A 17100-nucleotide genomic window follows, 5' to 3' on the forward strand; every position below is an offset into this window, starting at 1 on the left:
CTGAAACTAGCAGTGTGAAACACAGGTAACTCTTATTTTAGTTGAAATATTTCAATAAAGCATGCGTAAAAAGGACCACACAGCTTGAATCCATTGATGTTTACTCTAAAGCCTGGGACAATTAAAATCTAGATTACTGTGACATGAGAAGAAAAGAGGGCTAGAATCTTCAATTTTCTGCAAAACCAACGGTTAAGTAGGAGCCGTATATTATTTCAATTCTTGTTGATTAAAATTCTAGTATCTACCATATAAAAACCTCTTTGGAGAAACCATCACTGTTATGTTCAATATTATTCTAGTACCAAGTCTCATTCTAGAATACGTAAGATGCACAATATACTGGATATGGACTGAAAGCACAGTGACACCAGGACACACTATGGAAACTGAGCTCTGAGCAGAACCTGGCTATCTCCTGAGAGCCTCTTTCTTATTAAAAAGGGGAAAAAAACAAAAACAAAAACAAAAACCAGAAGTGGATTGGATTTCTGGTTAAACGACGTTTTAGTCTAATTCATTTCTAGAATTTGCACCAATCCAACATTATACTGTGATTCTAGGTGAGTCCATTGCTTTCAAGGAAAAGGAAACACCCAGGAAATTAAATATATTAAAGAAGTTGGCATCTACTCCTGCAAAATATGTATTTTTACAGTAATTTTTATAAAAACCATTAAGATTATATTTGCATATTATTAATTTGACTAAAAGTACTTATAAGGTAATTTGTATTGTACCTGATATTTTGAATTACAAATATGAATAACCTACAGTTTTAACTGATACAAAAAAGTGATCGTTATATAATGACCACTAAGTTAAATCTTGATTACGCTTTCTAACACACTTTCACTCCAGCTCCCATCTTCGCCCTCAGCATCTCTCACATGTCATGTGCAGGCCCCCAGGCCTGGCTTGAGGCTGCTCGGTCTGGGGGCAAAGCTGGAGCCAGCGCCCCCCACACCTCCACTTTCACCACCACGTCACACGGCTCTGCCACAGAAGCGGCTCAGGCCACAGCTCTGTGAGCTGACAGCCCCTTCTCTGCTATCATAATATGGCACACACGTAACAAGTGATACAGAAAGAAATTAAAACCTTTCTCATTGAAGAATAATGATCACACAATTCTCTTTGGTTACTTAATCAGGGGAACAGCATCAGAACCCAACACTAAAAGCAGACAGAAGGACTTCCCTGGTGGCGCAGGGGTTAAGAATCCGCCTGCCAATGCAGGGGACACGAGTTCGAGCCTTGACCCAGGAAGATCCCACATGTCGCGGAGCAACTAAGCCCATGCGCCACAACTACCGAGCCTGTGCTCTAGAGCCCACGAGCCACAACTACTGAAGCCTGCGCGCCTAGAGCCCGTGCTCCGCATCAAGAGAAGCCACCGCAATGAGAAGCCCGTGCACCACGACCAAGAGTAGCCCCCGCTCGCCACAACTAGAGAAAGCCCGCACACAGCAACGAAGACCCAATGCAGCCATAAATAAATAAATAATTTTTTAAAAAAATAAATAAAAGCAGACAGACTCTCTCACTTGCCAGTATTTCTACAGGAGTAACCTCAGCAGCCAGCACCGCCCTGGGGTTCAGTCTGCAACCAAGAGAGTAAAGAGCAGGAGGAGGTCAAGGAGGGAGCCTCACCGCTGCCTCTCGGGTTCCCCGTCCACATCCTCGTCGGCACTGCATGTGGCACTGGAGTCGTGGTCAGAGGGGAGCTCGGGCCTCGGGGCGCTCATCTGCTGGGCCACCCCTAGGTCGTCGCCTCCAGGCTCCGGCTTCTCGCTGCCTCTCTCCAGATCTCTGTCTTTGGGGTCCCCTTCGACTCTGGATGGACTGCTTTCTGGCATTTCCACGTCCGCAGCATCAGCCTTGGTGGCCGAGGGGAGGTCCAGAGCAGAAGTGCCTTCAGCCCCGCACTCCCTGTGCCCCACGTCCATCGGCTCTGCTGTGTCCACTGCCACGCTGTCGTTCGCCTGGGTCTCCACACTGGCATCCTCGGCTGCTTCTGTGCTCGGAACTGCCGGCGACGGAGAGGCCCTGGGCACGGGGTCGGGCGTGGTCCCCCGAGGAGGCGCGTTTTCAGTGCTGTCTTCGCCGGGCTTGACAGCTTCAACTGGTGAAGGAGAAGGAGCACTTTCTGTACCAGAACTATTTTCAGCACCTTGAAGATAATGGTACAGCATAAAAATCTGATAGTGAACAGCGTCCGCTAGTGACAGCAGCCACGCCTGAAAGTACTCGTTCAGGATGAACTATCCTCCTCTGATGACCTCACTGAAGTATTAGAGCCATTGGGAAAACTAAAGTTGTTTCATAAGTAGAGTATGAAAGGGAAACATCAAACTGTCTTGGCCTTCAGAAACTGAAGCATAAAAGCTTTTAATGTCTAAAAATAATCCATATGAAATTTGAAAAACAAAGGAAGATAGAAAAACAAAACTAAACAAAAAACATTCCCATAAATGATAACGTTCTGGTTTATTTCTACCAGCCTGTTTCTGTGCTTTTCTTTTTACCCAGGAGAGCTAACACTAGAACAGCACCATCCAATAGTAACATAATGCACATTACATCTGTAATTTTAATTTTTCTGGTGGCCATGTTAAAAAAGTAAAAAGAGAGACAGATAAAATTAACTTCAACAATAGACCTTATTTAATCCAGTATGTGCAAAATATTATCATTTTAAATGTAACCAATACAGAAACCTAGCAATAAGAGGTTTTACCTTTTTTGGTACTAAGTCTTCAAAATCTGATTGTATTTCACATTTTCAGCACATCTCAATTTGGACTACAGTCGTCCCCTGGTGTCTGCAGACCAACCCCCATGCCCCCACCACGGACACCAAAATCCACGGATGCTCAGGTACCTGATGTAAAACAGCAGCATGTGCATATATAACCTAATCCTCCCGTATCCTTTAAATCATCTATAGATTACTTACAGTTACTTGTAATATGTAATACAATACTGTGTAAATGCTGTGTAAATAGCTGTAAATACAATGTAAATGCTATGTAAAGAGTTGCCACTCTGTGGAATTTTGCTTTTGGGAACTTTCCGGAATTTTTTTCTGAATATTTTCCACCCACGGTTGAACTGCAGGACCCTCAGACAGAGGGAAGACTGTAATCACATTTCAAGAACTCAATTGCCACATGTGTGTCTAGTGGCTACCACATTAGACAACAAAGCTCTAGAACAATATCACATAGATTTTTTAACACTGGTCTTTCCCATCGTTTGTACCATTTCATAAATATACTTTTAATGCGTTTTGACATCTTTACCCAGATTATCTCAAAGGAATCACAAATTCACTATATCCTACTCTGGACAGGTATTCAACTCTCCCAAGTCCTAACTCAAGTTCTTTTTTAGTGTTTAGTATCCAACAAACAAACCAGGAACCTAGGAGTCACCTTTTAAAACACTCCTCTCATTTGTCCCCATATCCTGCCTCGATGAGTCTCACAGATCTTCTCTCTAAAAATATCCCTCAAATCCAGCCATTTCTGTTCAACTTCACAACTGCCACTCAACTCCAAAACCGACTCTTCTGACCACCACCCCAGACCATTCTCTACAACAAGGCCAGAGTGAGTTTAAAAGCCAAATTTTACCAAAACTCACTCACACAACTCACTCACACTCTCTCCCCCTCACTGCTCCCAGGATAAAGTTCCAAACTCCTGAGCGTGGCCTTGCTGCAAGCGTCCAGCCTCATCTCGAGCCCTGCATTCTCTGTGTCCCATATCACTGGCCTTCTTTCAGTTCTGTGAATGCCCCATGCGTCCGCTACCACATACTTCATACATTCTGAACGGCTTTCACCTACTTTTCCCCCTTTGGATATTAGATCAAATACCGCATGCTTAAAAACAAAAAAAAAAAACCCACATGCTTAAAAAAAGTCTTCTATCATTTCCTTAACAAAGTTGAATTTTGCTACTATGGCTCTTACGGCACATGTCCTGATTACAGTTACAATTTTACATTTATTCACAATTATTTGATTCCTTGCTGTTGCTCTCACTAGGCTGTAAATACCATTAAGGGCAAGGATCATATATTTTGCTTATCAGTTAAGTCCTAGAGACAAGCACAAGGCCGGGTGCCTGGCACAGAGCAGACTCAAACATTTACTGAAGTAAGAAGTGAATGAATGGCTGTGAATGTGTCTTTAAATTTACTTCACCTTTCCTCTATTAGTGGATCCTTGGGCTACTTCCAACTTGACACTGCTATAAATAGTTACACAGAGATGTTCACTTCAAGTTAAGTTTTCAATTATTTTCTTAAAATAGACTAGAAGACAACATAAAACTTTAAATCTCCCTAAAATGAATACACATATCTCCAATGAGAATCCCAGCGGTTTGTAAGAAAACTTCTTAAACTACGCAGACCAATTTATAATTTATATGAAAAAATAAGTCCCTGAGAAAATCCAAGAAAATTAGAAAAAGCATTAGCGTGAGAGAGACTTGATTTATATTTTATAAGGTTCACTCTGGCTGTTCTTTGAAAGAAAAAAACATAATGGAGCGAACAGCAGCAAGCAGACCCATCCGGAGGCCACCAGAGGTGACAGGGGCTCGGAAGCAGGGTGGCAGCAGTGGAGGGAGGCGGATGTGACGAGAGTCTAAATAATGCATCTAAAGGCAAGTGAGCAACCCTTGCTGATGGCCCACATGTGGGGTATGAGAGAGAGCTGGCATCATTTACGGACCGAGGGAGAGACTCGAGGGAAAGCAGGCTGTAGTGGTGGGGAAACACAAGTCAGCTCTGGATGTTAACTCTTAGGTATCCAAGTAGAGATGTTAAATAGGCAGTTAGATGTATGAGCCTGGATTCAGATGAGACTTCAAGTCTCAAAAATAAAAACAAAATCAAAAGACAAAAGCTCAGAAGAGCACCTCACAGGTAGTAAGGTCTCAATATACAGCAGCAATTACTATTAGTGAAAGATGCTACCAAAATGCTGAAAGGCCAACAAAAAGCCCGACTTCATCCTCATTTCTATACATATGGTGATGGAAAGCCTCAAACCCAAGGACAAATGAACAAGTCATTTCTCTTCCACATACAGGAGGACATGTTAGTGATTACACAGATGATATCATCTGACATAAGCACTTTTTCAGTTATTTTCTTCTTCCAAGCCACAAAAGAGTAGGAATATTTCCAAGGCACAGCGCTTCACCAAGCACTAGCCAAATGTGAGTGCCTTTTTTTCTCTCCCCCGCCAAAACACCGTAAGGAACGATTTAGAACAAGAACACATCCAGATTCTGGTAAGGTTTTGGTCTTTCTGATTTAACTCATCTAGTCACAAAAGACACTCCAACGGCTAGAGGCGTGTCTCAGGAAGCCAGACACGGAGGCTCTGCTTTCAGCAGACGCCTCCCCTCTCCCGTGGGCAAGAGCCCGACCCCACAACCAACAGGAGGTCTGCAGGGTCTCCGGAAGCTGGGCAGTGAGACGGGGCATAGCTCGTGGACACCACAGTGTACTTTCTTTTCTCCGGCACTTTCCAAATGAAATTAAGTCAAAGGAAATGAAGATCCCACAATTCTAGGGGCAAGTTCATTTCCTATTAATAGGAAACTATTCTAGATGTCACGACACAAGCATATGTATAAATGGGCATGACGTGACCATGCTACCCCACACTAGAGCCGATGGAAACAGGATTTTAATACCTCACTTAACCTTAATCACCTTATCTGACAATTTGAAAAAAGCTTCACACTAAGACAAAGTAACAGGAGAGAAACAGAAGGAAAAAAGTCACTTTCTGGTGCTCAGTTTTTAGGAATCTGTTAGCCCATGCATGGATAGGCTTCGCTGTTCTGAAATAAACATGTGTATGACAAATGGGCTTGGCCCTTCTTATGAACTGAATCGTGTCCCCCTGCCCCCAAAATTTATGTTAAAGCCCTAACCCTCAATGTGACTGTATTTGCAGATAATGACCTTAAGGAGGTAATTAAGGTTAAATGAGGTCTAAGAGTGGGGCCCTAATCCAAAAGATAAATTTCTGTTGTTTAAGCCGCCCAGTCTGTGAAATACAGGCTTCATGTACATTTATAACCCAGGGAATACTGGCTACCAGCTACAAACCTATTAACAAACTCTGGGGCTTCCCTGGTGGCGCAGTGGTTGAGAGTCTGCCTGCCGATGCAGGGGACATGGGTTCGTGCCCCGGTCCGGGAGGATCCCACATGCCGTGGAGCGGCTGGGCCCGTGAGCCATGGCCACTGAGCCTGCGTGTCCGGAGCCTATGCTCCGCAACGGGAGAGGCCACAGCAGTGAGAGGCCCGCGTACCGCAAAATAAATAAATAAATAAAAAATAAATAAAATTAACAAACTCTGAGGACCTCTTTCAAAGTGTCAGACACACCCTCCCCGCCAACTGTCTGCAGGACCCTCATTCTACCCCAGGATGAGCCTACTCCAACGGTCTCTTTACTTTTGTAACAGCTGCCTCATTTTTCACAAAACCTCACAGAATAAAGTTTACTGTTCAAAGCCAAAACCCATTTCAAGACAAATTTTAAGCTGAAAACCCAGTAACGACAACTTGTAGAAAAAAAATAATAAAACAAAATGTAAAACTCCTGGAAGTTGTAGAACCTCTTAAGCTTAAAATATAGGAGCCTACAAAAGAAAATGTAAATAGCTCTAATTACCTGCAAAGTTTAAACTCTGGTAATTTAAAGATAAAACAAAACAAAAAGCAAATGAGATGGAGGGAATATTTGCATACATAAAAACATGAACATGTTTAAGATATAATATATAAAGAGCTACTGAAATCACTGTGAAAATCCCCACTTTAGAAGAGGAGAGTTTTCAAAAGAAATCCAAGGCAACTTTGAAAGTAATGTAAACTGAAATAAATTAGGTAACTTTTTTAATTAGGAAAAAAATCAAGAAAATATTTGCTTTTTCAGGAAGTTGTCATTAATTTGTTCAAGTGACAAAAAGGATTTTATTAAGTTTTTTGGGCTGACGTTTTTTTCTGCCAGTGCCTCTGGGTCATTAATACTTTTTACGTGAAAACATCAATATGACATGTGGAAGCTTTGTAAACACTGAAATAAATCAAGCTCAATGGAATAAAATAAAAAGGGAAATGTAACTGATGATACCGACTGAACCAATACGTGTGGCAACGATCCAGACACACAGACATTTTACTGATGTTGGCACTTAGTGTCTGAGGCAGGACCACCATCTTCAAGATCTTTTGGATGTAGCACCTGGGCCGTCTTAGGAGCTACATAAATAAATATGTGCTGAGTGAACGAATAAATGCATTGTGTTCACGTTTCCTTAATGAAGCAATTCCTAGATAGTCAAATGACCAAGGTACACGTCACACATCTGGGCCAGCAGAAGCCACAACCAGATGGAAGATCTGAGATACCTTCACTGTCCTCGGGATTTTCCTCTTCGTTGGAGGCTTCGATGTCCTCGTCCTCCTGAGCAGAAACGGTGGAAGCTACACTTTCACACTGAGACACATCTCGCTCTTCACGAGGCTTCCGTGAGGCCTAAAGGAGTGAAAATATTGCTATTTGGGATTTAAGTAACTAAAAGGAAAGAAACAAACCTTCTCACACCTGAGGTGAGGCAGAACACTGGCACGCACACACCAGACCAGCAGGCTGCGTGTCCAACAAGCACTCTGGCTGGAGTGCAGTCACCTCGGGGATCCACTAACGGGCCTTTTGTGCAGGTGGATGGATGGCTTTCATCAAACTGATCAAAAGTTATGTCCGAGCCGTTTTTGGAACTACTCATCGCTATACATGTACAAATAGCCAAAACCCACAAAACTCCTGCTTTTTATTTTCATATATTTATTTTCTAATAAAAAATAACACGTTGGAATGTGGAAGACAGAAAAGTATGTTAAGAAAAGTAAGAACTGCTCATAATTCTAGCAGCTAGAGATTCTAGGTATACTGCTGCATTTCCTTTCAGTCTTTTACATGCATATACGTCTGTATAAATGTTTATGTACACATGTGAACAAAACAGGATGGCCCTACGTAGTTATATATCCTATCTTTTTTTTAACAATATAATCATGAACTACACACACACCTACTTTACAAATGCTTCAAGGTTACTGCTTTTATTAATGATCCCATTAAAACACTCTACCAATATATATTTCAAATTTTCCTATTTCAAGGCATTCAGGTTGTTAATAATGCTGCAATAGCCTTCCTTCACTAGCATTAAGAATTATATGATTTCATAGGCAACAACTCATAGTTGTTACTGAATTTCTTTTACTATTAATGAGAACAAATACCTTTTTTTTTTTTTTAATAGGATTTTCCCTTCTGAAAACTACATGTTTACGTAAAATTGTTCATTCTTCTACTGGGGTCACTTGTCTGTAAGTGTATGTGTTTATATAGGTAAATGTAAGGCGTTAGCCATTTACTGTACTATCTCTAGGGTCCCGGCCCTGGCAGTCCTCTGTTCTGTGCCTCCTACAGACCCTGCACATCACCAGGCAGCAGCTGCCAGCCTCTCCCAGGGAGAGATTCCTCAGAGGTAACACATAACAGATTCCTATTACCACACCCCAACTGTGAAAAATTACCAATACTCTTATTCTCGTTTCTTCTTATTCTTAGTTTAGATATGAATATGCTATTTAGGATCCAACCTAAAGCATTAATTAAGTCAAGAGAAAAATCCATTTTCTGACATCAGAGTAATAGAACTAGATGAAATTCTGAAGACCAAAAACAAACCCATCCTTATGTTCTGAGCAAGAACACAGGGAAGACTCCTCTGGTACATTTTCTAAAAAGCCTTCAGAAGGTTCCATGAATGCTCTATTTTTGAGCATTAGCTAATAGCTGCTCTGTGCGTTTTCTCAGTGCCCCACCTGTACCCTCCTCTGGCAGCATCCACCCATTCTGCGGGGCGCTGTCCTGGACGGCTGCAGAAGAGACAGCAATTCACCATGACGGCGACATCCCTCTCCTCACACGCAGTGAGCTACTGCACCTCCAGACCCCTGCTTCATTATATGAGAGTATTCGTTTTAAACGGAAATGTAACACCTATAAATCTTCCACTGAGTTTTAACAGGTATTAGACATTTTGTCATTTTTTCCTGAAATCTTTTTAAAAAGGATAAAATGCTCTACTCAAGGTTAGTTGCAACGTGAAATCTGAAACGTATCGATACACTTCTGGTACTCTATTAAGATGCATTCCTCTATCTTGTACTTTGGTGCATTAAAGAACATTTTATGGATCTTTTATCCATACCCAACATACACTGTGACATCATGAGTTGGTCACTTGGAAAATGAGTTACAGAGATTTTTAAAATTTGGATACATTTCATTACATATCAAAATATCACATTAGTTATTATTACCACTAATCTCATCAGAAAAGTCTGAGTACTGTGAAGATGTTAATTAAGCTCACGGTGAGAGATACACACTTCCCAAAATTCTAATTTTTGCCTGAAAGCTGGAAATTTAAAAGTGGCAACAAATACTAATGGTTGTTTTCTTTCAAGACAGCCTCATTCATTTTCAAGAAGATGTCTGCAAAATATTCAGGTCTGAAAAACCATATCTGTTCTGTCATTCTTTTAATTAAAAATAACATTCCATGGAAGGGGGGGGGCCTAGTTCAGCTTGGAACTCAAATGACACAAGAGTGCCTTCCCTTGAGACCCACGGCTCACCAGGACCGGGCAGAGGGCTCTCTGCACCCTCCCACCGTCAAACAGATGTGTGTAAGGCTCAAGATTTACCAAAGCCAATTTTCAGTTGCTTCATCAAGGGCATTCTTAAGTGAAACTGCCATTTACAAAACACAGCTGCAACTGCTTGGAGATGAAGAGCGTGCTGAGCGTGGCGGTGCCCGGTGGCGCCCGGTTCTGCTAAGGCACCAGCACTCTCACTCACAGCTGCTTTGACACCACGGATGCAAATGTCCGGACAGTGGAAAAAGGAAACATCTGAATATTTTTATGAAAATTCTTTGACTTCACGGAACCCTCAAAGAGCTCTGTGAACTCTGAGAACACTGGAACTTCCTGGTTAAGGAATTTTCAATAATCTTTCAATAATTTTCAAAACTTGCTGGTTTTTAGTTTTTACCCCATGGAATCTTTCTGAGAAAATGTTTTTTTAATATGACAAATCAACTCAATCAACACGGTAAACACAACTAAAGTTTTCAATTCAAACTCCAAAATGCTTATATTTTTCAAATCCAGCCCACAGAAACTCAAAAGTACTGAATCGCCATTAGTACCAACAGAAATTTTACTCCTTATCAGTAAATAAACAAATCGTCAACTTGTGCCAAGAAACCAGCATTTCCCTTTACAGGTAAACACAAAAATACAAGATACGCTGATTCACTTTGTTATACAGCAGAAACTAACACAACACTGTAAAGCAATTATACTCCAATAAAGATGTTAAAAAAAAAAATACAAGATACAAAAAAGTTTCCTTCAAAGCCAATCTCTGAAGCTCAAAAACAAAAACTAAGTAAAAAACAGTAAGTAAAAGACTCACCACCCCTGATATACTCACTTTCTGTTTATGCTGCTGCAAGAGGTTGTCAAGATTGTGTCGTCTCTTATAGTTAAAATAGAAGTTTTTACATTGGGCTTCACTTTTAGTCCCCACCATTTTGGCAATCGCTGCCCAGTTACGACCATGTTCTACTAGACCTGGATTTTAAAAACAGACCAAACATTAACCGAGGAGCCACCTGATAAAGCAACAAGAAAAATGATAAAATCAACTTAATTCACTGCATTCACAATCATTAACACTAAAAGTGTTTTTTCAATTATTTATCGATATACTTCAATGCTTGCTGAAATGTGATTCACACAAAACTCATTAACAGCTCTATTTTTCTACCCAAAGTTAAAACATGCTCATCAATGGAAGAACTCAACCTTATCCTTGTTATATATCTCCCAGAAGACTAGGACAATGCTGGACACACAGTAAGAGCCCAAACACTGTAAACTGAGTGATTAGGTACAGTACTTCTAAATCTTTGGAAACAGTATATCAATACAAAGTTAATAAGGTAATCAAACGTAAGTGATTAACACAAAGTAAAGATATACTTAAGGTTCCATTTATAATCAGCATGTCTTCAGTCCATTCCCAATCAAGGATGCCCTCAAAAATATTAACCAGTTTTTTTTCCTTTTAGACCTGTTGTAATACAATACATCACAGGAACCTACTCAATCTGACATTTCTTCCAACAAATGACGCACGTATGCACACAGATACATATGTGAAACGAGTATGGATATATAAATGCATAAATACAGAGAGATATTTTAGACATAGGTGTATCCAAGCAGGAAGTTCTAGTACAAATTCATTAATTTATGGGAAAACATCAATTTCCCAAGGTTAACACCAGTAGCTTCCTTAACAATGATAACTGGAAGATCATCTCCAGATCCTGCTGACATCTGACTATAAAAGCTGGAAGGAGTGGTGCCTGAGCAGTCACGTGCTAGGACGTGCACCTGACAAAAGCACGCTGTGGCAGAGCTGACACCTAACTACTCCACTGTGACGCTGGGACAGTCAGATGACAGTAATACACGGAAGCATGACAGTCACAGATGCGCTAACCATGGCAATAAACTTCAAACAAAAATATTTTGAAGACAGAACACTCTAAACTGCTGTATTTTTGGTAAGGTTGTTTTATATGATTCTTAAATGCATTACTCATTATCAGCTAAACAGAAAATAAATCTGAAACATGTCACTAAAAGTTCAAGCTATTTACAATAATTTCTCTTTAGAACTACAAGGTAAATCCTTAACCCTGAAAAGAGCTGGCTAATCTTTCTCAAAATCAGCTTACTTAAAAAATAATTTTTTATTTATAAACCAATTATCTATCCTTTTAGAAATTTTAGTTCAATTTCAAACTGTGTGACATTTATAAGAAACAACAGAAGAACACAAGATCCGTAAAGTTCCAGAGTAAGATGAAGGCCACACAGCTAGCAAAGTGTCAGAAGCAGAATTCAAACCTTCATCTGTCTGGCTACAAAGTCCATGCTCTCTCCTCTGAATCATTTTATAATCAAACTTAGCCTTACTAAATGCAAACTGAGAAAGTATTTATCATTCTATTAAATGCAACTTTTAAATAGAGAGTTTTTATATCAAATACCTTCCAAAACTTTAATAGCATTTAATCACAACTATTCTGGAAAACTGAAAGTAGCTTACTTGCTCTCTAATAAGACATTCAAAACAAAATGAGAGAGAAAAATTCCTCAGAAGTGGGCCTCTTAAACAAGGCACACTGGGGCACCTTACAGGGCACCACACCATCAAAAAGAACTCTTGGGCTTCCCTGGTGGCGCAGTGGTTGAGGGTCCGCCTGCCGATGCAGGGGACACGGGTTCGTGCGCCGGTCCGGGAGGATCCCACGTGCCGTGGAGCAGCTGGGCCTGTGAGTCATGGCCACTGAGCCTGCGCATCCAGAGCCTGTGCTCCGCAACGGGAGAGGCCACAGCAGTGAGAGGCCCGCGTACCGCAAAAAAAAAAAAAAAAAAAGAACTCTTAAGTGTACTTCTAAATTCTACTTACCATTGTGGAAGAACGAACTCTTTTTTTTCAATTAAAAAGAAATTAGTTCCATCTCACTCATTACCAATAACCCTAAAAACAAACAAACAAACCTGAACTACTATCATTTACCTTTTTTAGCAACTTCCATTTCTTCTTCTGTCCATCGAGAGGTTTCTACAGGTTCTGTAGAAACTGAAATAAAGACAGAACCCAATAAGCCAGAGAAAAATGAAGTCCTTCATTCATAGACTATATGGTACCAACCGTATAATCTACAGCCTAAATATTTATCTGACATAAAGCCACTTTAAAGCATTAGGTGAAAGAAACTATGGAAATAGGATGGTATCAGCCTCTCCTCTACTGTAATAGAGGGGAAAATCCCACACTCCTCAGTACCATGGTCTTTCTCAACATTCTTTAACATTCCATCCATGTCCACATGTTTGAATGCGGTGCCTCCCCACTTCCTAGAGCTCCATCCCTTCTCTCCTGAAGTGTCAAAAGAAGCAGCCGCCCTTCTGCTTCCTGCCCAGGCAGGCGCAGTCCTCTCCTGTTCTCTGAACCCCCATCTCCCCCGAACTCCTGGAAGTCCCTGTGTTCATCCTCAGTGCCTGAAATCTAGCAAACAGATGGATCACAAACTGAACACTTTCTCCTTTACTTTAGAAAATTGAGACTCTCAGGCCTAAAATGAGCTCCTGCTATATTCTCCTTCTCAATTAACATTACTACCATCCACCCAGTCACTCCAATTATTATCAGGATCTTCAGACTAATTTTTGAAGCCTTAGACTAATTTTTAAATCTTTCCATCCATCTACCACTCACATGCAATGATGTATGTCAATTCTGGTCTCCTGAATACACCCCCTCGCTGCCTGGACCACTGAATGCATAAGGATGCCCTTCTAGCTGGTCCCTCAGCCTCCAGCCCTTACCCCAAACACACCTCCTCCACACTGTCACCAGAGTTATCTTTCTAAGACACCAATCTAATCACAACACTCCTCTGTTTAAAAACCTCTGTAGGCTCCCTACTTTGTAAGCAAAGCAGTTCAGACAAAGCCCACCATGATCTGCCCCCATCTGCTTGTCCAATTGTTTCCTTCACTTCATTCCTGTTATTTCCAAAACTTGCAATTTCTTTCATACTTTATGTTATGATAAACTTGGTACCACTGAACCACCAATGATGGTACTCATCATTAATATGATCCCATTATAAACTAATGAAGACAGTCTTTAATAAGAAAGAGAAAAATGCGTGTACTCTTAGACCCAGTATTCCCTTGTCTAAGAATTTATTTCCATGAAAACTAATTTAACAGAAAGAAAATGCTATGCGAATAAAGATTTTTTTTTCATTAAAGTGCTATCCATATTAGTTTTAAAGGCGGGAGGAGATGAAAGTGAAAATGAAGCCATTGAAAGTGAAAATGAAGATCACTTAGAAAGTAGAAAACATTCATGACATGTGCCCAGTTAGAACATCAGGAAACAAGGTGGCACGCACACTAGGATTACAACACAGGAAAAAGAAAAACAGCTGTATTAGGTAGTAAGGTTGGGGCTCATGTTCTCTTTCGAAAGACTTTGATATTAAAGTCCAACAAATTTAGGGCTTCCCTGGTGGTGCAGTGGTTGAGAATCAGCCTGCCAATGCAGGGGACACGGGTTCAAGCCCTGGTCCGGGAAGATTCCCACATGCCACAGAGCAACTAAGCCTGTGCACCACAACTACTGAGCCTGCGCGCTAGAGCCCACAAGCCACAACTACTGAAGCCCACGCACCACAACTACTGAAGCCCGTGAGCCTAGAGCCCGTGCTCCGCAACGAGAGAAGCCTCTGCAATGAGAAACCCGCGCACCGCAACGAAGAGTAGCCCCCCCTCGCCGCAACTAGAGAAAGCCTGCGCGCAGCAACGAAGACCCAATGCAGCCAAAAATAAATAAAATACATAAATTCATTAAAAAAAAAAAAACAAATTTAAAGGCCAGAATTTCAGATCAGCATTTCTAGGCCATCAATATCAGAGGTCCCTCCTGCCTCACCCTAGCACTGAAACAGAATCCCAAACAAAATTCTGGCCCGTTTGCTCCAATCTCGTCCACTCACTGGGTTCTGGCGGCGGTGGCAGAGGTGGGGGGGGCTCCTCGGTGGCTGCAGCAGCCGCAGCGCTGGCAGCTGCGGCCTCACTGGTCATGGACCTGGTGACCCGGCCCTTTCGGCGGCCCTGACTGTTGGCAGTCTTTCGGCCCCGGGGCGTGGCCTGCTCTCTCTCCTCAGTTTCTTCTGCTGTACTTTCTGTCTTATCCTTTTCCTTGGTGTTTTCTCTAGAAACAACAGCAAAAGAACATTTTGTGTGATTTAAAAGCATACATACACCAAAAAGATTACAGCCTTGAAAATTCTTTAAATAGAAGTTGAATAAAACTACCCAACCTCCCAGTTATTTGGAATAACCGCTTGGGCTTCCCATCAATACAAACTCAACCCGCCCCAAAACACGCTCACTCTCCCCACCCTGCTTCCTGCTCCCTGGCCCTCTGACCAGCAGCTGCTGACAGTACCAGCACGCTCACGATCACTCAGTTTACAGATCCGACTTCACCTTCAGCTCTTCCCCTTGTCAGTTACTTGTATGTGAACTAGTGCCTCGTTTTGGTCCTTTCCTCTCACTGATGTTTCTCCCACCAATTCCACCACCTCTATCTCTGTTACCTCTGCGTGTGTTCAGTCCTTAGTAGCACAGTCACAGTCTCTTACAACAGCCTTCCTGACTTCTGCATCCCCATCCATTCTATACTGCTCATGGACCCATATTCTAGCACAACAGCTTTGGCAATAAACCATTTCCTCCATTCTAATCCTACCTATTCCCAAACAGAGCCATGCAGCCTCCTGAGTGAAGGTTACGCTTTAGCTTTCATTAAGGCTTTACCTAACTGGACCCCAACCTCCTTCTGCTTTTCTCCTTGAGGCGTCCTACATTCCAAACCAATGAAACCACTATCTGCCATTTCCCAAAGAGGCCTGTCCATTCACACCACTCCCTCTGTTCTACCCACACTGCACTAGCTCCTGCAACAAGCCCTCCAAACTATCCAGGCAGAAGGAAACCTCAACCTCTTCTCAATCTCCCAGTACACTTTATTGACTCTGCTCATTCCTTCCAGGCTTTTTTCTTTTCCTTAAAGAGTACTTGCATCTTGCCTAATTTTTCCTACTAGATCATAAACTACCTGGGAAGAGTATGTATCTTACGTATTTCTGCAACCTCCATAAGACCTAGCTCACAGCAGTAATAAATGAGTGCTTGTTAAATAAACTAGGGATTTTAAGAACAAAGTAAAAACAAGATATGGCAGTAACATATGAGCAGAACCACTGACCACGTGGAGGATAAATGTTTTACCTGAATAAAAAAAAAAAAATTTTTTATAGATATCATCTTCTTAAAGCACAAAATTAGAATGGCATAAGTATCCAACTCTTTAAAAAACATGGCAAGTGATTTAGGCTGCTTTAGCTGCCGCAAAATTAGATAAACCTTCAGTATTTCCAAGAAGATTATAGAAATAACAATAAATATTAAAAAGAAACTACTAACACAAGCAACAACCTGTATGGATCTCACACTTATTAAGTAAAAGCAGCCACACAACAGGAGATTACATACTGTACGATTCCATTTATATGAAATTATAGGAAAGGCAAAACAAATTAGTAGTTACCAGGGGCTGGGAATGGGGGGGAGGGAAACTACTGCAAAGGAGCACAGGGGAGCTTTCTTGGGGTGATGGAAATGTTCTGAGTCACGAGTGCGGCAACAGGTACACCAGTGCATACAACTGTCAAAATATATCAACGTATACCCTTAAAAACTGGTGAAATTTAGTCTATGCAAAATTATGCCTCAATAAAGCTGATCCTTGGAGGAAAAACAAACAAACCAGCTGCTAAGGGCCTCCCTGCACCCAACCCTGCCAAAACATGTACACAAAGATATCAACGATAGCTGTCTCTGAGTGGCAGAATCACAGGTTAATTTTCTTTCTATTTTGCTCTCTCTTACTGATTTGCTGTAAGGAACTAGAATTATTTTTATAACCACGATAACAGCAACAGCAACCACAAACAAACCAGGAAATCTGGACTTCCCTGGTGGCACAGTGGTTAAGAATCCACCTGTCAATGCAGAGGACACGGGTTTGAGCCCTGCTCTCGGAAGATCCCACATGCCACGGAGCAAGTAAGCCCGTGTGCCACAACTTCTAAGCCTGCGCTCTAGAGCCCGCGAGCCACAACTACTGAGCCCACGTGCCACAACTACTGAAGCCCACGCGCCTAGAGCCCATGCTGTGCAATAAGAGAAGCCACCGCAATGAGAAGCCCACACACCAAAAAGGAAGATTAGCCCCCGCTTGCCGCAACTAGAGAAAGTC

At 41.7% G+C, this 17100-nt stretch overlaps 1 protein-coding gene across 14 annotated transcripts in view; it reads right to left on the reverse strand.

Moving 5' to 3' along the window:
* Nucleotides 1-17100, reverse strand: part of NCOR1 (nuclear receptor corepressor 1) — a gene marked incomplete at its 3' end in the record, with an annotated part of 141940 nt that overhangs the window by 44558 nt on the left and 80282 nt on the right. For 12 of the 14 annotated variants that reach the window (XM_079904393.1, XM_079904394.1, XM_079904399.1 and 9 more), the window contains 5 exons: nt 14771-14988; nt 12781-12843; nt 10618-10757; nt 7452-7578; nt 1654-2173 (listed from right to left, as the gene is read on the reverse strand). In XM_079904393.1, coding sequence (XP_079760519.1) covers nt 1654-2173; nt 7452-7578; nt 10618-10757; nt 12781-12843; nt 14771-14988 — 1068 coding nt within the window. The remainder of the gene's footprint in view (nt 1-1653; nt 2174-7451; nt 7579-10617; nt 10758-12780; nt 12844-14770; nt 14989-17100) is intronic. The other 2 variants (XM_079904388.1, XM_079904387.1) reach the window with 1 other exon arrangement.

This window comes from Stenella coeruleoalba (genome assembly GCF_951394435.1).
Source record: "Stenella coeruleoalba genome assembly, chromosome: 19".
Lineage (NCBI taxonomy): Eukaryota > Metazoa > Chordata > Mammalia > Artiodactyla > Delphinidae > Stenella > Stenella coeruleoalba.